This window comes from Hippopotamus amphibius, chromosome X, assembly GCF_030028045.1.
Source record: "Hippopotamus amphibius kiboko isolate mHipAmp2 chromosome X, mHipAmp2.hap2, whole genome shotgun sequence".
NCBI classification, from domain to species: Eukaryota; Metazoa; Chordata; class Mammalia; order Artiodactyla; family Hippopotamidae; genus Hippopotamus; species Hippopotamus amphibius.
In genome coordinates, this window is record NC_080203.1 from 101,056,753 (window position 1) to 101,079,746 (window position 22,994).

The 22,994-nt window shown below is 49.5% G+C and overlaps 1 protein-coding gene across 14 annotated transcripts in view; it reads left to right on the forward strand.

The window, feature by feature from the left end:
* The window catches only part of BCOR (BCL6 corepressor), a 90,012-nt gene extending 68,515 nt beyond the window's left edge, over positions 1 to 21,497 (forward strand). For 7 of the 14 annotated variants that reach the window (XM_057718230.1, XM_057718231.1, XM_057718227.1 and 4 more), the window contains exons 5-16: positions 308 to 361; positions 833 to 1,019; positions 7,183 to 7,443; positions 7,749 to 8,093; positions 8,700 to 9,025; positions 9,348 to 9,602; positions 14,521 to 14,687; positions 15,834 to 15,979; positions 16,427 to 16,504; positions 16,693 to 16,849; positions 18,052 to 18,339; positions 20,565 to 21,497. In XM_057718230.1, the coding sequence (XP_057574213.1) occupies positions 308 to 361; positions 833 to 1,019; positions 7,183 to 7,443; positions 7,749 to 8,093; positions 8,700 to 9,025; positions 9,348 to 9,602; positions 14,521 to 14,687; positions 15,834 to 15,979; positions 16,427 to 16,504; positions 16,693 to 16,849; positions 18,052 to 18,339; positions 20,565 to 20,595 (2,295 nt within the window). In that variant the 3' untranslated portion in view covers positions 20,596 to 21,497. Of the gene's footprint in view, positions 1 to 307; positions 362 to 832; positions 1,020 to 7,182; positions 7,444 to 7,748; positions 8,094 to 8,699; positions 9,026 to 9,347; positions 9,603 to 14,520; positions 14,688 to 15,833; positions 15,980 to 16,426; positions 16,505 to 16,692; positions 16,850 to 18,051; positions 19,211 to 20,564 lie in introns of those variants that run through there. The other 7 variants (XM_057718238.1, XM_057718234.1, XM_057718240.1 and 4 more) reach the window with 7 other exon arrangements.
* Positions 21,498 to 22,994: the final 1,497 nt, after the last annotated feature.

Here is a 22,994-nt window from a genome sequence, read left to right on the forward strand (position 1 = left end):
GTGGAGGTGTGTAGCGGCCGCATGTCTGTGAGATTCGTGCAATTTTTTTTTTCCACCAAAAAAAAAAAAGAGAAACCAAAAAAAAAAAAAAAAACAACAAAACCTCGCTTAAAGGGATAGAGTATGTATTTAACTTGCTAGTGAATGATAGATGTTGTATAGGAATTTCCTTAAGATATTTTACTTTTAATTAAAAGATAAATAAAGCCAAATTGTTTTGCAATGTTAAGAAAAAAATTGGTTTATGCTTATAAAAATGGATGAAGTTATCTAAATGATCCATTGAGTGCCCATTTTAATTACATAGATGGAAGGATTACAAGAGGACAGTATTTTATGTCTACCCGCTGCTTACTGTGAGGTCAGTTCTTCAAATTTTTATTACTAGAATCTTACATAAACCTTTTGAGTTAAATTTCATTTCCAAATATACAAAGGGAAGTTTGTGGGCCATGGTCGTCTTTATTCATTGTGCATTTGTTTTCTTTTCTGTTGTGTTTTTGTTTTGCTTTCTTTGCGTTGTGTTTTTGTTTTGTTTTATTTACCTTCGAAAAAGAATGTCTGTCTCTATGCCACAGTGTATGTATGGCTATACATACACACCGCATATATCTCTACATACATATGGCTTTATGAATAAAGAGTGTGTAACTACTTACATATAGACACTCTTACATTTTTATCGTTAAATTTTAAAATATCTCAGTTGTATCATAAATTGTGGTTGGTTTTGGGCAAACTTTTCTTTGAAAATACTTTCCTTTAAGGTAAGGCCAGTGAAACAGCTTTGATGGTAAGGTGTGTCTTTTTTCCATCTCCATTCTCTTTCTAGCGTGCAATGATGCGCTTCTCAGAGTTGGAGATGAAAGAGCGAGAAGGTGGCCACCCCGCAACCAAAGACTCCGAGGTGTGCAAATTCAGCCCTGCTGACTGGGAAAGGTTGAAAGGAAGTCAGGACAAAAAGCCAAAGTCAGTCGCCCTGGAGGAGGCCATTGCCGACCAGAATGACAGTGAGAGATGTAAGTGAACCCAGGCGGCTTGCATGGGGTACCACGTCGGTGGGAATCGGTGGGAACGGGACAGTTCCGCTCCCGGCGCTGAGGGAGGTGAGAGGAAGCGATACACTTCCGATGGCCCGACATCTGGGTGGCGGCTGCCCGGAGAACAGGCCGCTCTGGCCATCCTTCCCAGTGTGGATGGCAGGGCTCGTTGTCCTTTTTTGAACGTTGCGGCATCCAGGAATGAAGCCTCTCCTTTTCTAGAGAAATGATAGTCCCGTAGTCAGTAATAGTCTAATACAATAGAGGGGAGGAATGGCGGGGCAAGACCTCAAGCGTAGCAGGTATGTGTTCTGTTCTGTAGCAGGTATGTGTTCTGTTCTGTAGCAGGTATGTGTTCTGTTCTGTAGCAGGTATGTGTTCTGTTCTGTAGCAGGTATGTGTTCTGTTCTGTAGCAGGTATGGTAGGAGTGGAATGACACTTGCAGCCAGAGCCAGAGCCTCCATAGTGACAGTCTCCTATGGTAGGGAATGGAGAGCACTCGGATTCTGAATCCCTCCAAAGGCAGAGGTTTCGTTAAAGTGGGATGAGGGCTGATGAAGGCGCCGGAAAGATAAGCGTGATTATCCTCTGTGGCAGGCTTGTGTGCGGTCATTAGGAGTTGACAACGCGCTCCAAGGGCGTGGATAAACGAGGGCGTTCCTCCTACCAGACGGGGTGTATTCTGTTTTGGAGGCAAAACTGGAGAGAAACCTACTGTTTGCCTCGGTGACTCTGCCGTCCCAACAGCTGCTCCCCCACTGGGGAGGACTTTGGGATTTGCTCTCGGAGACTTCCTGGGCTAGTGAGATGTGTTGGCAGCAAGTGGGGGTCTTTCTCCTGCCTTCTTCAAAGTGCGTGCTTATGGCCTTGCAGCCTGGTCCGGACCCCAGAAACCTCACCGGTGATGGTGAGTGAGTCGTAGGGTCGGCGTTCGCCCACACGCTGATGGAGTCCGGGAACATTCGTGATCAGCAGTAACGTGCTCTCTGCTGCTTAGAGCACCCCACCTGCTGCAGCTCATCTTTAGGGTCAGACAAAGGCCTGTGGCCAGGGTTCTAGGTAAGCCACACCGGGACCGGTTTGTTCTACATGGGTCCCGTAGGAGGGGATTTCTGTGGCTAGTCAGTGGCAGCTTTGCCCGAGTGGTGGGGACTCTTGATGTGCCTGAAGTAGATGATTCTGAACTCCTCCCCCTTCGGGATTGGAGTGAAAAGTGGAGAAGGGTCCAGGCCACCATGGAGTAAAGCAGCAAGAAAGCCTCCCTCCTTGCCGATGCTCACAGCCAACACATAGCCCTTGCCCTCCTGAGTGGCTTCATAACTTGGCTCTTGGGATAGTTTCTCAGAGCAATCTGGTCAAAGTGAGCAAGGCCAAGTTCACAGGAAGGCCGCCTCTCTGAGGCGGGGATCTACCTGTTCTGGGTGGATGGTGAGGGAGGCTGGAGGAAGGGAGCTGGAAGTTAGCTGGCCTCAAGTCTTCTTGCCCTTTTTTCCAGAAACGTGGCCAGATCCAGGGTGGCCGGTGCCCTTCAGATCTCAATGGCCTCACCCCGGCCGTCTTCCCAGAGAAGTTTGTGTGTGTCCTTCCCCCTTTCCTGCTGAGCCTCGAGACGAGAGCTCGGTGTGGCTGTTGGGGAGCAGGGCCTAAGCCCCAGATGATTCAGAAAGCCCCCCTCCCCCTACTGCCCCCCTGCAAGCTCAGACCAACAGGTCTCTTCCTGGAGCACCCAGGACATAACCCAATGAGCCATGAAGCGCCCCCATGGGAGGGCAGGAGAGGGGTTGGGGAAGGTGAGAGGCTCCCCTTGAAAGATTAGGGCAGTGGGGGCGGGTCACCAGAGACTTTGATTTGTAAAGAGTCGGTCAAGAAAAGTCACCTAAAGGGGCCATTGTCCTTACTGCAGCCTCCTGATCCAAGGCACAGCAGGTGTTCAGTCCATTCAGCTGGAAATTAATGGGCCTTCTTGTCCTTGGGCCGTCATGTCTTGAGTCGATATGGGCTCAGGTCCTTCTCATGGGTGTCAGTGTGGCTGAGAGCCAAGCTATGAGCACACCATGCAGGAGCTGGGGCGAGGATTTGGGATGGGTGAGGGTCACAAAGAGGGTCCAGGACGCCTTCAAGATGCCCTCTCTCTTCTGAGGCAGCGCCTACCCCCTGGAGGGACCGGGAGCTTCTAAGGTGATGGGTGCTGTTTACGCGGCTTTGGCTGCCCTGGTGTGGGTGCATCTCGTCGTGAGGGGCTTGTTTTAAAAAAGTGAATTAACTTGAAAACACAGTGGCCAGGATATTCACCTATTCTTTATGATCACATGGGTGGCTCAGTTATTTTTATTTTGGAAGTTCACCAAATGAGTTTGCAGGTTCCTCAAACTTGGAAGTTCATTACTAGGAACCCTCAGTGGCATTTGAAGATGGGGTGGGACAAGGAGGCATTGGTCCCTTCCTTCTCAAACTTAAGAGTGACCATCTCCCTTGCCAACCACTTGGCTGGGACAGACCTGGGACCTGCTCGGTGGCAATGCCCAGCCAGGAACTGGAGGAAACCTCAGTCAAGGGGCTTCATGAAACTTCTTAGCTCAGGGAACTTCTCTTCTAGCTGAGCACCTGCACGTTTGTAAACTAATTTAGAACAGAAATTCCCTGTGTTCCTTCTGTAGAGGGTGTAAGTTTTAACAAGGTTAGCCTTTACTGGAGGTGCTATAGTTAAGCTGCAGGGAAGGGGATTTTAGTCCTGGGGAGCCCTCCAACATCTCAGAACCCTCCCACCTTGTTTAGGCCTCACTGGGCATGGCTCAACAGTAAGTGAGGGTGCTTTGTTGCCACGGTGACTTGTAAATGTTGCTATGGTGATGCTTCTGTGAGGTGATGCTATGGTGCAACCGTGATAAATTATGGGATATGTGTGCTGTGAGTCATATGACCATGCTGCAGGGAGCAAGTGTTAAACCTCAAACAATACAGCCACGTTCACATCTGCTTAGACTGGGTGACCACGGGCACATGGCTTCCCGCTTTCAGAAGGGCCAAAAGTAGTAGTGATGGCAAAGCCTGATGGTTGCCATCCCCGTGTGTATATTTATCCCCCCATCTCCTTTGCCCTCAAGGGTAATCCTGTGGGTCATGGTTATTACAGTCATTGAGAAGCTCCAAGTGACACAGAGTCTCTCCCCCATAGCTGGTGGCCATGGGTATCTCGGGCAGTCGGGGTGGGTGTCCTTCAGGGTTATTACTGGCCTGGGTAAGGGCACTCTAGCGTACGCTCTTGGGGGACCTTAACTGAAGAGAATTGAGATCTTTGCCCTCAAAGGCTCGGGCATTGGGGGAAGGGTGGATGGACCTAGTTTGGGGAAAGATCCTCTTGCCTAATGGGGACGAAAGCAACTAAGCAATGTGCATGGGTGGCTGATTTCGGTGAGGCCCGACTTGAGCAGTGGAGGATTCCTGATAATAGTTCAGGATGGGGAACCACAGACATCACTCCATGGGGCCCCTGGGGACAAGGCAGGAGGGGACCATCGGGAAGGTCAGGCACAGGAATGCCATCCCTGGCTGAGCGGGAATGGTGGGCACGTGTGTGACACACTCCCAGTGCTGGCAGGGGAAGGGGCGCCCTCTGTACCCAGGCAGCTTTTACCAGATGGGAAGCCTGGAGGAGCCCTCGGGAAGGGTCTGTCTCGGAGCAGAGGGCAGAGGCTCCCCAGTCATTCACTGCCTACCCACACCTGAGAAATAGTCATCACAGGTCTTCCAGGTGGTTTTCTGTGGACAAGAGATGCCGGCCTTTTGTGGCCAAAGGTCGAGTATGTGAGACATAAACTAATTTCACTGTGAGGAAGGAAGCTTGCCATGAGGGTGAAAACTTTTAGGTGGAAAACCTCCCCTCATCAAGATGCCTCCTAGATTGAGACTGTTACAGAGACAGGGTTAAAATGTAACATGTGGGAGTGGAATCAGAAACCCTGAGGGTTGACAGCTTCTTAATGTGATTGGGGCCATCTCAGGTGTGGGCAGATGTGGCAGCTGCTTCTGGGTGGGGCCCCACGCTGGCTAATCTGCATGGTGCTAGGAACCCTGGGAGGCATTTGCTGACATCACCTAGTTACTTGTGTTTTCAGATCACCGGGTTGGACCCATCTTTCCTACTTACAGTGGGGAGGGAGAACACACTTTAAATTAACTTAAATTAACTTTAAAATTGGACATGGGGGTTCTTAAGGTAGCCCTTACATTTCTTCTTGGATCCCGTCCCATGGGGCTTTTAGGGACGGCTCATTGGACCAGAGAAGTCCAGTAGTTTAACCAGGGGGGCTCACCTCTTAAAATTTCATACATTTCGGGCCTGAAATGCAGGCTGGTCTGAAAGTCTTGGCATCTTTTGGTTAAAGGGATTTTTCCAGTCTTTCCCTGTGCTGAGCCCAGCCTGTGATTATGAAGCCCACCCCTGGGAGGAGGCTTGCAGTAACAGTCTCACTTTACAGCTGAAGGTGGCCGAGTTGTAAAGCGGTGCTGTTCCGGCCAGAGTGGTTAAGAGGGTCACAGAGCAGCCGGAGTGAGAGTCGCAGCGCGCCCCCTTCACCAGGCCCGCGGTAGTCTGGGCTGCGTCACCCCTAAGCACAGGCCAGGAGTTTGGGGTTTTTCCTGCTGCCATGACAGGAGACCCACACAGTTGGGGTGTTGCCACCATTCCTTGCAAGAGTAGATGGGGATGGGTTCCACCATTGAGAACACGGGCCAGGCTAGCCAAGGCCAGGGTGAAGTTCATCCCCCCACCTGACTGCCATTAAATGCTGGGAATGCCCCCGAGAGAGGCTGATCAGGGGACCAGCCGGCGGGCAGAAGTGGGAGCGATACTTGAAGTGGTCTAGGGAACAGAGGAGGAGGAATGAGAGCCGCATGTTGAGGGGTGCGTCCGTGATTTCAGCTAGAAAAACGGGCTGTGGGAGCTTAGGTCAGGTGTTACTGAAATACCAAACTCATACCCCCCGGTGATGGGCAGGGTCATCTTAGGGGAACATCTTAACACCACAGTGATCATTATGGAATTCTTTGTGTGTTAGAAAAAAAATGCGAGCAGCAAAGCAGTCGGACTGTTTCTTTGGCTAGCGCACAAGTGAGAAGTGATGTTAGGCTGGGCCGATTGGAGGAAAAGCCCCCAGTGGATGCTAGGTTGAGCAGAGGGAGCGGAAGCAGCACCGGCGGAGCTGGGGTGTGAGTAGTTTAGCCCCCAACAAAGGGGGCAGAGTCTTGTCTTTGGCATGTCCTTCGATGCCTGCCTGGGAAGGAAGGCGTGGAGGAGTGGCGGGGGGGGGGGGGGGGGGGGGTGACTCGTGTCCCTTTGGGCGTGCCTGGTGTCACTGAGGGCCTTCTCCCTAGACAGGAAATAGGAGCAGCCCCTTGGTGGCAGTGAAATGCTTTTCCCCCAACAGATGTAGAAAGGGGACAGAGGGACTTGTAGCACTCTGGTTGAGTTCTTTGAAATTGCCCTTGACCCTTGGGCGCACACCAGGAAGCTTTGCCTTTATCTTTGCTAGGCTCCTTTTCCCTTGGTCTCCTGGCTTGCCAGCCTTCCGCTGTTCTTTCCCTACCCTGCTGACCCACGTGGTCATTGGCGCTATCCCTCGCACAGGACATTTGGGGGATGTTTGGTCTCATTATTACATCAGCCTTTTTATTTCAAAATAATGACCTCAGCAACTGTTTCCATAGAGATGTTTAGCTCAGGCCTGGCTTGGTTGAGTCTTGCTGCGAGGTCACCCACCCTCAGTGGGAGAGGGCCCTAGAGGGGGACCAGAACACCATCAAAGTTGACCAACTGGGAGGTGGCAGGCGGGGGGAGTTCTCTCATGTGTTTATAGAAGGATGATGCTGACACCTCATCCTGACTCTCCTGCCCCAGCTATGAACAGGAAGAAGGAAAGTTGTGAGTGTGCTCCATGCCTCACTTTCTGGTTTCTTTGTTGATCGTCTACAGCTACCCTTCCTTTGGGACATTGTCTTTCTGAGGGTTTCGTGCTTCCAGCGTGAAAGGCCCCCAGTCTCCCAAGGAGGGTCTGTTGGTAGCAGGTTACCCTGGGCATGGGGGTCCTGCCTGCTCCTGGTGACCTTTGTTCCTTCCTTTCCGGGTTGTCTCCCCTTCCCTAGGCGAGTATAGTGCTGGAAGCAAACACGACCCCTTTGAAGCCCCAGAGGACAAAGATCTTCCCGTGGAGAAGTACTTCGTGGACAGGCAGCCGGCCAGCGAGCCCTCCGCCGACCAGGTGGCCCTGGACGTGCCGCAGAGCCCCACCCTCCGGCTGGACAGAAAGCGCAAGGTCTCGGGTGACAGCAGCCACACTGAGACCACCGTAGAAGAGCTCGCAGAGGACCCTCTGCTGAAAGCCAAGCGGAGACGGGTCTCCAAAGGTGAGCTCGGTTCAGCTTTGGGCCTGCAGGGCACCCAGCGGAAGTCCTGGGGCGGAGCAGTGGAAGGTTCCAGTCCCACCCTGGAGCCCCGGGGGGAGCCACTCATACCTCCCTGCCCCCAAAGCCAGGTGCAGGGGCTCCAGCCCAAAGATGGCCAAAGGCAAATAGGCCCCCTCCCGAGATTCCAGCCAAGACAGTGGCCACACCCCCTCCCCCACCCCACCCCCATTAGTGATGTGTAAGACAGTTTGTTCCTCACCCCCCCAGGGGGCTTTTTGATTAATTTGTAGTTATTTCTCCATTAGATGACTGGCCTGAGAGGGAAATGACAAACAGTTCCTCTAACCACTTAGAAGACCCACATTATAGTGAGCTGACCAACCTGAAGGTGTGCATTGAATTAACAGGGCTCCACCCCAAAAAGCAACGCCACTTGCTGCACCTTAGAGAACGGTGGGAGCAGCAGGTGTCGGCAGCAGACAGCAAACCTAGCCGGCAGGGCAGGAAGGAAGTGACCCAGGCGAGTCAGCCTGAGGTCGTGGCCCAAGGCAATAACATCTCTGAAGAGAAACCTGGCAGGAAAAGGGCGGAGGCCAAAGGCCACAGAAGCTGGTCGGAGGAGTCCCTCAAATCTAGTGACAACGAACAAGGTACGGGGGGGCCCTCTCGTAGAGAGTGGGTCACCTGCCCTCTGTGGGAAAGGGCCCTGGAGGGGACCTGAGCGCCATCCAAGTTGACAAAGTAGCATGTGGCCAGCGGGGAGGTCTCTTCACGAGGTCCTTTCAGCCTCCACACCTCCTTACGGAATGTACAGTGGGGAGGGAGCCCTCCTTCCTGGGCTGCTCCTCACCCAGCGCGTGGCTGGGCAGGAAGGGAAGTCTTGGGATGACCCCAAGGCACTGGTCAGCGCCCTCATTCCAGCCTCAGGCTGTCCCCAGTCGCCGGGTCCCCGAGCACCCAGGCCTCTCCTGGGTGGGGATGGGAGAGCAGGAAGGGCTGGCTTCTGCCCTCTCTTAGGGCCCTTTGAAGCAACTTGCCATTTGGCGTTTCGTGGGTTAACCTATTTGCCGTTTGAATGTGGGATAATTAAAATATTAATGCTTTGAAAACATAATTGGTATATCTTTAAAAACTGAAGCCACTCCAGTGATCAGTGCTAACAATGGGCTTTTCTTTCTGCACCGGCTACAACTGTGTAACGCCCGCTTCTTCTCCCCCTGCCTCCCGCCTCCCCCCCACCCCCCCTCCGGATTTAGGCCTGCCTGTGTTCTCCAGCTCTCCGCCCATGAAGAGCCTTTCATCCACCAATGCAAGCAGCAGAAAGCAGAGTCAGCCAAGCTGTACGCCAGCCTCGAGGCTTCCTGCCAAACAGCAGAAAATTAAAGAAAGCCAGAAGACAGATGTGCTGTGCACGGACGAAGAAGAGGATTGCCAGGCTACCTCCCTGCTGCAGAAATACACCGACAACAGCGAGAAACCATCCGGGAAGCGACTGTGTAAAACCAAGCATTTGATCCCTCAGGAGCCCAGGCGGAGCTTGCCGCTGCCAGGGGACTACTATGTGGAGAATGCCGACGGCAAGGTACCTCTTGCCCCTGGCTGTCCCCTCTGGGCCTGTGCGAGCACATCTCGCCTGCCTGCTCCTCTGCTTCTGGGGACAAAGCTTTCCTTTTCCCGAACCCCTCCCCCAAAATATCACTGCCCCGTCCTGGGGGGGCATGTCTCCTGGGTGGTGGTGAAGTTTCCGGCTAGTAAAAATGCAACCCCTCCTTCCCATCCCCACCCCCGAAAAAGAGGAGGAAAAAGTGCTTTCCTCCACCCCAGTTTGTAACTCAGGGAGGCGGGGAAGAGGCGGGTGGCGGAGGGACAGCCTGAAATGTGCGCGCTGCCTGGTTTCGTGATAGGTGACCGTCCGGAGATTCCGAAAGCGGCCTGAGCCCAGTTCCGACTATGATCTGTCACCGGCCAAGCAGGACCAGAAGCCCTTGGACCGTTTGCAACAACTGCTACCAGCTTCCCAGAACTCGCAGCTGCCACGCTCAAACTCCCCTCCAGAGACCACCCAGTCACGCCCGATGCCACCAGAAGCGCGGAGACTTATTGTCAATAAGAACGCAGGCGAGACCCTCCTGCAGCGGGCCGCCCGCCTTGGCTACGAGGTAAGCATCCTTGTGGGTGTCCTGGATTCAGGAGCCACTGACTGCTGCTGCTTGGGTGGGGGACACACTGGCTGCAGATGGGGGGGTGGGGGGCAGTCTCGGAGCCCAGGGCCCCCCCCCACGTGGGGGGCTGGGTTGGGTGTTCCAGCAGAATGTTTGCTTGAGCCCCGCTCGCGCTGCCGGCTCTTTGGTGGCTTGTTCAGTCACGGTGTGAAAAGAAAGGCCTCTCTGATGTTCCGATCATGTTCAGGCAGGTAGGCTGCTTCAGCATCTTCCAGTCTGGCTCACTTATCTCTGATACAAAATCTGACCTAACCCGGGGCTTGGCGACTAGGGGAATTTTAATGAGCCCTTTTGGATTCTGATCAGCGAGAGGGAGAGAAGTTATTAGCTCTATTTCGGGTTGCTTGTGTTGTTTGGGGCAGAGTGATGCCCCTGTGGGGTAGCGGGCGGGAAGTGTCTGGGCAGAGTAGGCGTGGGGGTGGGGCAGACATGATGGGCAGTGGGGGTGGGGGGGTGGGGGGCGGGGTTGAACCTTGCACCAAAACTCCCTGTCCACACCGCCGTATCCACTCCAGCATGGCTGATGACAGTGATAGCCTCTATTGCTAGAGCAATATAGATAGAAAGATAGCTGGTATCTTTCTAAGCCCGTGTGATCTGTAGTAACTCCTTTCACCCTTTTAACATCTTCACATGGTAGTAACTAGTACTAGCGCACTTGCAGACAAGGAAACTGAGCCTCAGAGGGGTTAACTGATACTTGTACAGGTAGCGATCCAGCCATCTCCTCCACCCCTCCCCCAGCACGCTCCTCAACTGAGACTGGCTCACATTGGAATTGCCCTTTTTACAGTTCAAAACCTCTGTGAGACAGATTACTCCCTCTGCCCCGCGCAGCTCCCCCACCGCACTTGTTAGTTGCAGTTGTGACATCATAGCCCACAGGGCAGAGGCATTTTTTTATGCTGGCATCAGCCCTCTGGGAGTTGAATGGTGACAATAAAATGTGGCTCAGCAGGCTGAGCGTGGATGTGTGGACGAGCACTAGGGTGGCAGGACCCATGCTGGCCCGGAGCCCTGGCGCCCACACCCCAGCCAGCTCTGTGCCCCTGTCCCCGTGTCCATAGTGCTGTGAGCCCTTCAAGGTGTACCCGCCTCAGCCATAAGGCTGTAACTGTGGGTGGGAAGTTTGAAGCACCAGGGCTATGCTTAGTTTGGGGGTGTTTTGGCTGTCGGTTGAATGTGCTGTTGTTTATATCTACATGTCTCTTGGAGACCTCTCCATTCACTAGAGAGAACTTTCTGGTAGTTAGCACAGTTACTGGCAGATGAAGTCCAAAGAGCACCCAGTTGGTTTCCCTAGAGCTGAGAACAACAGCACCTAAGACAGAGTAGATGTTACGTGTTAGCGCTGAGCTAGACACCCCACCCCCATGCCAAGTGTTTGTTCATTACTAGTCGTGGTTGAGGAAATAGACTCCTGCTTTCAGCAAACGCTGGAGATGGGGAGCAGGGGGAGCCTGCTGCACCCACCATAGAGGGCAGGGCTCCTACCCCACCTGTGAACTTGGCATCATTTAAAGCAGAGTCCCTTTGGGACCAGAGACCTCAAGAGACCCTCGTTGGTCCTCTAAGGAAGTTTCCATTTATTTATTTATTTATTTTTAAGAACTTTTATTGAGATGTAAGTGACACTATAAACTGCACATATTTAAAGTGTACAATTTGATTTTTTTTTCTTATTAGTAATGTATATATGACAACCCCAATCTCCCAAGAAAGTGTCCATTTCGGTTTGGTGAGGCTTGAGGCCTGGACCAAGGGGCACTTGATCCATACTTTTTTAGGCTACCTGGCCTTTAATTGCACAGGAAGCCTTGAGAATGTTTATGGTTGGACTTGTTTTTTTTTCTTCAAATGTAAATTTCAGTATGTAGATTACACAGATCTCCAGATTTGTTGCTGAACATTGTGACTAGTAGATGAACATTTCAACTTTGAATCCAACTTTCTGGGATTTCTCTAGGCAGAATTTTAAATGTTGGGATGATGGCGCAGTTGGGAGATGTGGCAATTAAAACCTTTTAAAATTGAAGGATAGTTTGCTTAACCAGGTAAGGGTGTGGTTTGAACACACAGTTTGTGTTTTCCTGAAGTTTTGTCTTAACCATTGTTGGTCATTTTCTGTTTAGCTAAAGATACCATGTGCAGTAAAAAGTCTGTCTGAGCTTTCTGGCATGATAATCTGGTTCTGAAAGTTTAGAAACACGCCCTGGCTTCAGATCTGCGTTAAATAGATCACTTGCACGGCCAGAGACCTCAAACCTTTCCCTCCCAGGAAAAAGGCTTCTATTTCTGAGGCTAAAATGCCAACGTGCAACCACATGCTTGTGTGTTTAGTGGTGATGGTTAATTTTTCTATGAATTGAATAAATCATGTTTTTTTAAACAGTTAATGAGGCATTTAATTAATTAACAATGTCGGGTTTATGGCCTTTGTGGTTACATTTTGCGGTTAATGGCATTCGGCTGATAGCCACTTGACAGAGTTGTCCAACAAAAACAGTTTGATTTTCTTGGGACTGGGTGGGCTGCCCTTCAAACACTCCCATTTCTAGTGAAGAAGATAAACCAAGAAATGTGTTGGGTAGACAGACTTGCCCGGCCTCTTCACCCTTCTCTCTAACTGTTGGTGACAGCGGTTGCCAACCATTTAGAGGCCATCACCGTCCCAGCTAGGAGAGTGTAGTTAGCCCGCTTGGCCCCCCAACAGAGAAGGCCTGTAAGATGTTCATCCACAGCTGGATTGCATCCCTCTAGCTGGGGCCCTCTTGGGCCTTTTGAATCTTCCCAGCTGACCAGGTACCAAAGACCTGAGTTACAGTCTAGTACTTAATGGTAACTGAACTTGGGGTTTCATATCTCTGGGCCTCAATTTCCCCAAGTGTTGAGCGAGGATAGTAGTACCTTCCTTTCTTGATATCTCCCGGGTCCCCGTGGCTGACAGAAGACGTCCTCATCCGGGGAAACGAGAAGCACTGTGTAAATAGTGGTATCGACACAGTTGAGGTAGGACAGCCCGTGGCCAAAAGTCCGACCTGGCCATGGGGCTACTGCTGCCTTTGCTGCCGTCTTCCAAGAGAAGAGGGTTTACTTAACCCATCAGCTTTGACAGCCTTCCATTTCTAGGTACCCTTGAAGGTTTCCAGGTGAAGGCCATGATTGTCAGAGCAAATAAACCCTGAGTTGATAGGACCCCAGGCAGCCCTCCGGGGCCTGGGTAAATTGATCTGTGCACAGCAGTTGGTGGTGTTCAGACCTGATTCCAGAGCCACATGATGGGGCCTCTCCCTGGCTGGGCACACAACTCATTAGCTTGCAGCCGTCCACTCGAGTCCGGCTAGTGAGGGCCTGCTAAAAGAGCAGCAGCTTCGTGCGGTATCCTGGATACCAGGGCTCGGGGCAGGTGGCCGGGGAGCCCAGAGGATTGTGGGCTTTCTGACAGGTTGGGATCTGAACGAAGAAATGCGTTCGTGGGCGTGCCTTCTCTCTTCCTCCTCTTGTTTTGGAAGGGAGCTGCCACAGTCCTGAAGTAACAGGGCACCGATGGCCAGGTTTACCAGCATGCCCCATTAGGTTCTCGGGGTGAACACATGGAACATTCTAGTTCGCTCCCAAGTGAGTGGTCACCTTTGATTGGCGTGTCTTCCAAAGGGCATAAAAGGCTTGACAGAACCCATCTCACGTCTATGGGTGGCTAGAATGACCCCCGTTTTAGGTTTCACAGATGAGTTTACTTAAGCGATGTCACAAGGAGGCCTGTTGGACCCCCTCCCATCCCCCTTTACCGAGCAGACCATGTGTCGGGCCACTTGCAAGCTCGGCCTGCCCCCGGCTCTCAGAACCGCATGACTTGGAGGAAAACAGTATAACGTGTTTTCTGGTGGCAAATGCTTTCGATGCGTTTGAGAACTTTCTTAATCAAGGTAATAAAACATTGAATAAATTACTGCTCTGCTTCCTGGGAGCGGTTCATATTAATATTTTAACACGCCAAAGAAGTAAGATTAATAACAGTGATTCTAATGCACACTGTTGACACAGAACACCTTCTGGGGAGGGGGAAGGGTAGACTTGTTTTATTTGGTTCCTGAAATGTGTAGGTTGCGGTATGTGGTATATCAGATCCCTGTCATTAACTTGAGTAAATATGAAAATATTAGATTGATTCTTCCCCGAGTGGGGTGGAGTGAGGCAAAATAGAGGGTGGGGTTCTTTGAAGCATTTGTGTCATTCCTTGATGGCTAGAGAGAGCTTCTCTTTAACTCTGCCCAACATACAAACAAGAGCATTTGAGGCCCAGGTTCTGATTTGGGGTCTTAACACGGGGTGTGAGGATGTAGCTGGCCTGGATATCGCTCCTTCTCTAAGCTGAGGAAGGTTCTCCAGCTGATTTAAGCTCTCTTTAAGCATCAGTCATCCATACTTTTATCTAAACTTTTATCCATACTTTTATCTAAACTTGCCACCAACTGAACAGACCCATCAGTTGAGAATGGTCTGTACTTGGTGGTGCATCATCTAAGATGTTAGCAGCCAGGACACCTCTGTACTTGGCCATGCCAGCCCCTGGGCTGAGGGCTTTCATGGCTATCTGAACTTGTCCTCTTAGCCGCCCTGTGGAAGCTTGGAGCAGTTCAAGGGTAACTTGCCCAGGGCCTGACCACTGGGGCAGCAGAGCCGTAGACAACGCCATCTGCATCTCCATGCCCTTCTCACACGCTCTTGCCCCTCACCAAGACGCCCACCGCCTCCCCGCACCATAGTGGGCTTTTGGACACAAGCTGTAGAGAGGTCACCCTTACAAGGTTCACTGTGTGGTGGTCTCATGGCGTCTCCTCTCCTCTCCCCACAGGAAGTGGTCTTGTACTGCCTAGAGAACAAGATTTGTGACGTGAACCACCGCGACAATGCAGGTTACTGTGCCCTGCACGAGGCTTGTGCGAGGGGATGGCTCAACATCGTACGACACCTCCTTGAATATGGCGCCGATGTCAACTGCAGTGCCCAGGATGGAACCAGGTCAGTGGCAGATCTGGCTCTCGGCCTGGCCCTGCTGGGGCACAGGCAGCGGTTCTCAGGGTGTGCGGGGAACCCCAGAAGGAAAGATGGAGCGTGAGTGCCATGTAAGCACACTGATGGCGGAGTCCTCTAGAATGGAATCGAACAGATCTTTCTGGCAAATTTAGATAGAATTTTAAAACGTTGTGATGCTCTCATGGACAAAAGTCCCTGAAAATGTTGAGCCTGCGTGAATAATCAGGGGGGTTGCCTTTTAAGACCCTGGACTCTTCACCAGCACTTGTTAAATCACAGTATTTAAAATATATGAGTTGAAAAATCTCAGGAGTTACAGGTAGGGCCGATGGCCACTGGCTTGATAGGACCTGCCGTGTCCACCCACATCCCCGGGCCCGGCCCCCACTCTGACCTTGACTTCGGCTTATTGGCCGGAGGCCCAGGTCTGAGTCAGCTCAAGCATCTTCCTGTTGTGCCTCAGGTGCTACCAGGAGGCAAGGCACTAGGGCTTTCCTGACAGTCATAAAATTAGCAAAACCGAAATATATTTGGTGCTTCATGGTTTCCAAATAACATTCTTTACAGATGGGACTGTGGGCAGTGTTCCCGCAGGCAGGAGGACTCTGTACCCTCCTGAGAACTCACCCTGCCTGGTGACTGCTTCTAGGCCAAAGGGTTGATCATTGATCTCCCAAGTTGGTTTCAGGAGAGGTTCCACTTTGCCTCTAGTTTCTTTTAGAAACGGCACTTTTTTTTTTTTTTTTTTAAATGGTGTGATAATTGCTTGTCGTATTGGCTTCCATGATGCTGGGATTTTTTTCCTCCCTGTAAGTTATTTTCTTACAGTCTGTCAATATTTAAGTTCAATGGAAATGTTTTCATTGAGTTCCTCCTTAGGCCATGGATTAAGAGAGATTTGCATTTGAGAATTAGGCCTGAGATAGTCCCTTCGCCTGTCCTATAAAGGGTTAAGTGTAGAAATAATAACAGTAATTCTGTCACTCGACCATGGGCCAGTCACGGTGCCTCAGGTTCCCTGTGTGGAATGGCCATGACTGTACACTCACTTCCTTGGTGAAATAGTGCGCCTACGAGGCTTGGCCGCACAGACTTGATTTTGCCTTGTGTAACCCCCCGCACCTCTCCTAGACCTCTCCATGATGCTGTTGAGAATGATCACCTGGAAATTGTCCGTTTGCTCCTCTCCTATGGTGCTGATCCCACTTTGGCTACATACTCAGGTAGAACCATCATGAAAATGACCCACAGCGAACTTATGGAAAAGTTCTTAACAGGTACGACAGAGGTCAAGAAACGGTCTAGTTCAAGCATCTAGATGGTAACTTCATATGCTTTCACCTGGGTTCCCCCCCGCCCGCCCATTTACCGTAAGTTACACTTACTGGGAAAACAGTGTCACATTAGTCTATCAAAGAAGAGATACCAGAAAAAGAAAAAAAAAAAAAAAAGAAGAGATGCATAATTGAGTTTTGCAAGGGAGGACTGGAAAATTCTTAGCTAGCCAGGCTGGCTTTTGTTTGGCAGACTGGGGCAGTGAGGCAGGCAGTGCCTCAGGCAGGTGGGTGGATGCATGTGTAGGTTTTAGTCAGATACCTGGAGGCATGTGCAGAGGGACTTGTTGGGAGGTAACACGCCAGCCCCAGCGTGAGATGTTCCCAAACTCTGCCAGCATTTACCTCTTGCCAGCAGGTGTTACCTAATTTCTCTCTCTCTCTCCCCAGATTATTTAAATGACCTGCAGGGTCGCGATGAAGATGACACCAATAGCTCTTGGGAGTTCTATGGCAGCTCTGTGTGCGGTGAGCAGCCTTGTTCATTTCAGCTGGGCAGGATGTGTAAGAGTTGTAGAACGCTTCTCTCTGGGCGAGGGCTTGGCAGGGGTGGTGGTGCCGTGAGCAGGAAAGAATTTTTCAAGGGTCCTTTTTGGAGAACAGCTGGAATCTTGCTCTGGCTTACCTATCTCTCTCTCTCATTTGTCCCCCATTAGAACCAGATGATGAAAGTGGATATGACGTTTTAGCAAATCCCCCAGGACCGGAGGACCAGGATGATGACGACGACACCTACAGCGACGTGTTTGAATTTGAATTTTCAGAAACCCCCCTCTTGCCGTGTTATAACGTCCAGGTGTCCGTCGCTCAGGGGTGAGCATGGCCAGCGTGTGGTCGAGAACCAGCCCAGCTGCTCTTGGGGTGGCAGGAGTTAGAAATTCCTGTCAGCAGATGAGGGTGCACGTGCGGGGGGAGGGAATTCCTCACCAAGTGTCCACCGACCTCACATAATGCAGTAGAACTTTTCCAGAAAAGGTGGGTGGGGTCCCAGCAAACTACCCTCATTGGAACCCACCCCTAGAGCCCAAAGGACATGGGAATCGGTAACTGGAATTGCACACAGTTTCAGTCACTAAACTCTTGGGGAAGGGATCCCCCTTAGGAGCTTCCCCAAAGGGCCACTGTAGGGGCCTTCCAAGGCACGTGAGGTCCACTGCACGATACCGATATGCCCTCTTCTCGTGTGAGATTAGAAAAGGCAGTGGGATCTTCTGTGTCCTCAGTTTGGTTGCATTGAGTCTTGCCCCCATGGCCGGGCCACTGTGCCCCAGCAGTAACCCTTCAGCGTGAACATGTCAGGTGTCCTTGCTCTGCTGTGTGTTGACCCCAGTGCTTAAGGAGTAGCGTCCTCCTCGGACTCTGAGGCTGGGAACGTGTCTGCCTTTGTGGTGACGTTCTATTAGGCATAGAGATCTTCAAGCATGGCAGGGTACAGGGAAGGACTGTACCACCTTCCTTCTCGAAAGCTTCGCTCCCAGAAGCACTGAGGGGCGGGTCGGAGGTGTGGGGAAGGAAAGGAAAGTCAGGCGACCTTGAGTGTTTGTCATGCCCTCTCCATGAGGGTCTGAGGAGAGGCAAGATTGGAGTGGGGGTCACTGTCTCCCTCGGGTTGGCAGACAGACTGGTTTTCCCCAGTGACTAAGAGTGCGGGAACTAACTTGGAGAGGGCTGACCTGAGTTGTGACCAGAGCCGAGGGAGCAAGCCTTTACCTGGGATGTTTCCATCAGCATTGGCAGCACCGGGGCAGCCTGTGATGAGGCTTGTTCAGGGGTGCTGGTCCCACTTTTGTCTAAGTTGGCTGATCCGCCTTAGGTGGTCTCTTAATACATCCAGATGAGTCCAGAGGTCCCCCTCTAGAAGTACATCTTCTAAGTATAGTGAGAAGGTGGGGCGGTGGGCGGGCAATCAAAGCGGAGGTAACTGGCCCTTTCACAGCTGGGAGATAGGTAGTTCATAGTTGGGAGCGCTTTTAATTTTGCCGGAAACTCCAACCCCTGTCCTTTCTCTGGTGCAGGCCTCGGAACTGGCTGTTGCTTTCAGACGTGCTCAAGAAATTGAAAATGTCCTCCCGCATATTCCGCTGCAATTTCCCAAATGTGGAAATTGTCACCATCTCAGAGGCTGAGTTCTACCGGCAAGTGTCAGCAAGTCTGTTGTTCTCTTGCTCCAAAGACCTGGAAGCCTTTAACCCTGAGAGCAAGGAGCTCTTAGATCTGGTGGAGTTCACGAACGAGCTTCAGACTCTGCTGGGCTCATCCATGGAGTGGCTCCATCCCAGCGACATGGGCTCAGACGACTACTGGTGAGCTCGCCGGGGCCCGCCGTGTACAGTGTGTCATAGTGTTAATCCTTGTGCATATGTGTCATAATACGACTATTTCTGTAAAGAAAGGACACTATTACATATGAAAATATCTCTTCTTTATATAAGAGACATGACTCCAGTCGGAAGGACTTAGAAACATGTTTTTTTCTTTTTAAACTTTTAAGTCAGTTTTTATGAAGTTGTTATAATGTTTCTTTACTTTTCAATGCACACATGCTTTGGGATATGTTTGTTTTTACTCGGAACATTTGTTTCTTTTCTTTTTTTAAGGAGAAAAAAAATAAGGAAAAGGAGCTCCACACTTTGACTTAATTTCATACAAAGCTCCGAGGACAGAGGCTGTAACTGTTGACAGTGTGGTCAGAACCGTGTGGTTGGTTTCGGGGTTGAATTTGGGGGAAGGCACTTGGCGACGTTGTAACTTTATGTTTTGTTTACAGAGTACCTGCTCGGGCCAGGTCAGTGCTATTGGATGTGATCCAGTAGTATGTAATATAAATTCAAACCATATCCACACACAACAACTAATTGTATGAAACTTTTATATCCTAATTTAAAAGCTGTGAAATTAGTTTTCACGCATCAAACCGGATTGTTTATATGTTTAAACATTTTATGCTCTTATTTAAAGAAGACTTTGAGCTATTTTTTTCTGTACCCTGTAAAATATTGAAAACTAACATAATATGTTGAGGTTGCTTGAAATTGTACATAAAACTAAAATTTTCTGAATTGTGTGTTTATGTTTGAAATCTGTGTTTTAACTTTGTAAGTAAATTCTCTGCCTTTGTATTTATATTTTACAAAAATTTTCTTAAAAGGCAATAAACCTGTTGAGGAAAGGAGGAAATTGAAGTACCTTGTTTCCTATGTATTTTCCTAAAACATTACTGTTGTCACAATTTTTTTTTAAGTGGTGTTGATGGTCAATTCCCTATATGTAACTTTAGGGCAATTTATAAAATGAAACAGACTAGAGGATTTCAAGGGAATGAGACTCAGAAGACAATTTGAAGTTCTGTCCTGAAAGCTCAGTTCATAGACGTGTATTTTGATGTTTCTCAGATCCTTCTCTGCCTAATCTCTTCTGATGCACTAGTAGGCTTTTACATTGCCTTTGACCTTGATGGACTATAGTAGCTTCATCATGGCCAACCCTCTTTAGGAGCATTTTTTTCCAGAAACAGGGCTTTTGTTGTGTCACTTCTCCCTCCAGACCTCATGTTTTTGTTACCTTTTAGCATCAAGTCCAAACCTGCTTGGCCCGATAGTCAGGCTTGTAGTTTTGACCACTCTGCTACTCTGCCATTCTTAGCACTTGCAGCAGTATCCCTGTTGGGTACTCTCAGTTGGCTTTCAGTTTCCATCCTCTATCCTTTTAACTCCTTCCTTCATTGCAGAGGCTAGAAACCTGAAAACTACTAGACTCCTTTGCAGCTAGGATTCCGAATGGTTGTTTGATTTCGAAGGCAGAGTGAGGTAGAGGCGTCTTCCTGCTCTACTGGCTGCTGCTAAGAAAGGTTAGGGAGACATGCTGGCCAGTTGGAGTGACTCGACCAGCCTTCCAATACTGGGTCTTCAGCTTCGTGGGTAATGAGACACAGTAGTGATTGTGGTGATGCCTGGATGACAAGTTCAGCAGACTGTTCTTAAATCCAGTGGTTCTGGTATTGTCCCTGACTCACATTCCTCCAGCCCTCCCAAAGATTTTATAAGCATCTGATTCCTTGTATCAAATCCTTTTGTGATCAGAATGCCCTTCGTGCTTTTCGGTCTTGCAGTGAACCCTGAGAACACCTAGGCAGAGCAGACAGAAGGGGCCATGAAGATGATGTACTTGAGTGGGGAGGGTCTTAAAGTATGTGGAGGGAGGGGACGGGCAAGCTCTGTGACCTGGCAGGTGGGAAAAGAGAGTCATATTTGGGAACCGGGAAATCCAGCACTGTCGGATGTGAAAATGAGAGAGAGCCCATTGTTGGTGAGTACCAAATGAAGTTTGGGATGTATTCTGAAGACAAAAGGGCACCAACATTGTTCTTGATTTATTAATTTTTTGGTCATAAAAAATACACTTTCATTAAAAAAAAAATCCCAACATTTCAGAAATAGAGGTTCTTATCATCCCAAGCCAACCCTTCCTCCCATCCCCCACTCCAGAGTTAAAACCAGTGTTAATAGTTTGCTGAATTTTTGTTTTTTAGGAAGTCATCTGAAACAGATGAAAATGATTAAAGACAAAGCAAATAGCAAGACCAGTAAAACAGACCTGCAGAAATGATTGAAACGAAAGAGCACTGTGGTGAGCCTGAACTGCTGTAGGCAACAAGGGGCTCCCGAGAGCCCAAATTAAAAGCAAAAAATAACTCCAAGGTATTTGGCTCTTTGTATTTGCATTTGGGCTGGAGGTAAAGGGAGGGCCTGAGACCAACTGAGGTTTCTATCTTGGATGAAGGTCATTCTGTTAATTAAGCCAAGAAAATAGGTGGGAGCCACAGGTTTAAGGGGGTGCGGGGGAAGTAATGGGCTTGGTTTAGGAGACATTTAAGGTTGTGGTTTATGCAGTTGGAAGAGCTGCAGGCGAGTTAGAACATTTATTGTAAGAACCATCAGGGTGTTGAAAACGTGGATGAAGAACAACTGGGTATCTGATGCAGGGTATAGATGAGCTGCCCATGGCTTAGAAAAGTTTGGATGTCAAGGAATTCCCCATGGGTACAGAGGAGGTACCATAGGTGTAGATGTACCTCCTATGGGAGCAGAGGGAGCACAGGTAGAGACCACATTCCACTGGGTGTAGAGGAGCTCTCCACAGTGAAGACAAGGTGTAAATAAGATCATACTGGCTGCAGCGGGCTCCCAGGTATAGATTCACTCATACTACTCACCACTGGTGAAGAATAGAAGTATGGTTCTTCTGAAGGTGCCTGTAAAGGTCAAGGGCACAATGTAGTTGTGACAGCTATAGCCACAGCAGCCACCCTGGACCATGAAGCATAGGAGTCAAGCACTCAATGTATTTGGAGGAGCCTGGGTCCCTGAAGACCTAGTGGCACAGAGCCACCGTACCAGCCCTGCCCTGCCCTGCTCTGATCTGCCTGTCATTTATGTTGGAGAAAAATAAACAATTATGTTGAAGCCACTGTTATTTTGAGTTTTTCTGCTACTCACATCAAATCTAATCTTAATATGCTTACCATCTTTGTGCACTTGCGCATCTTTCTCTTTCATCTTTGTCAAATTGGCCCAATAGTGTAACAGCAAAAGGGTAAAAACACCCAAATCTCTGTCAGCCGGGCCCTGTTTAAAGTAATGGTGGTACATCTGCCCAGTGGGTACTGTGCAACCGTACTAGGAATTGAGAGCTAGCTCTCTAAATTGCTTTAGAAATGGTTACCTCTGGGTGAGGCAGAACAAGCTGCCAGGGAAGGGGGTGGAAGCTTCACTTCTCTTAATGTTCTTATAATATCGATTTGACTTTAGAGTTTACAGAATTATAAACCAAAAGCAATGTCAAATCAAAAAGCAAAATGAAACAAACCTAACTATCCAGTTGGAAGCATAACCACATAGAAAGGAACTATTTCAAGTGATTTTAAAACACAATGAAGTGATTATGTAATCCCTTGCCCTAAGGACAGAAAAGTGCAGAAAACGGTTTAGATTATTTTCACTAATCTTATCCTTGGTGATAGTGTCAGCATTCTTATATGCTGAGACTGTCCTCTTTGTATTGTGAGATAAAGTATTTGGCATGGTTGAGAACTGGGGTTTTTGGCATGGGAGAAAGGAGATGCAAATATAGGACTGGTGAGGTTAAATAGAAATTGGTAGTCCTTGGGAATTCACTGGCAGTCCGGTGGTTAGGACTCCATGCTTTCACTGCTGTAGGATCGGGTTCAATCCCTGGTCAGGGAACTAAGATCCTGCAAGCTGCATGCCTCTGCCAAAAAAGAAAAAAATTGTGTAGTCCTGAGCTTAAATTGGAAGTATCACTATGCACTCATGATGAATTTTATCTTAAAAAAAGGCAAAAAGTTCCCCAGTTCTGTCCACTGAAAATGCCTAGAGACAATGACTTAATAGAAATGAGCACCACTAACTCCCAGACTGTGGTTCCTAAATACCTTTTCCCACTAAAGAGAATTGAGGTTCCTTTGAGAAATGGTTGATTCCATCGAGAGTTGGTAGGGAGTATGGGCATACACAATATAAGCTGGTAGGGCTGTGTCAGAGAGACTCAGTAGCTAACTTGGAGAAGCCCCTAGAAATGTGGGTCTCTTTTAGCATCAATGAGGATAACTGCAATGAATATAGAGTAGTCCCCACCCCCACCCATCTGCAGTTTCACTTTCTGAGTTTCAGTTACCCACAGTCAACACTGGTCTGAAAATATTAAATGGAAGATTCCAGAAACTTCATAATTTCTAAATTGTACAATGTTATGAGTAGCATGATGAAATTTTGCTCCGTCCTGCTCAGTCCTGCCCGGAACGTGAATCATCTCTTTGTCCAACTTATCCACGCTGTATATGCTACCTGCTCATTAGTCACTTAGTAGCGGAGGGGTAATCAGATCAACTGTCACAGCCCCTGGGCATAGGGTTTGGTACTATCTGCAGTTTCAGGGGGGT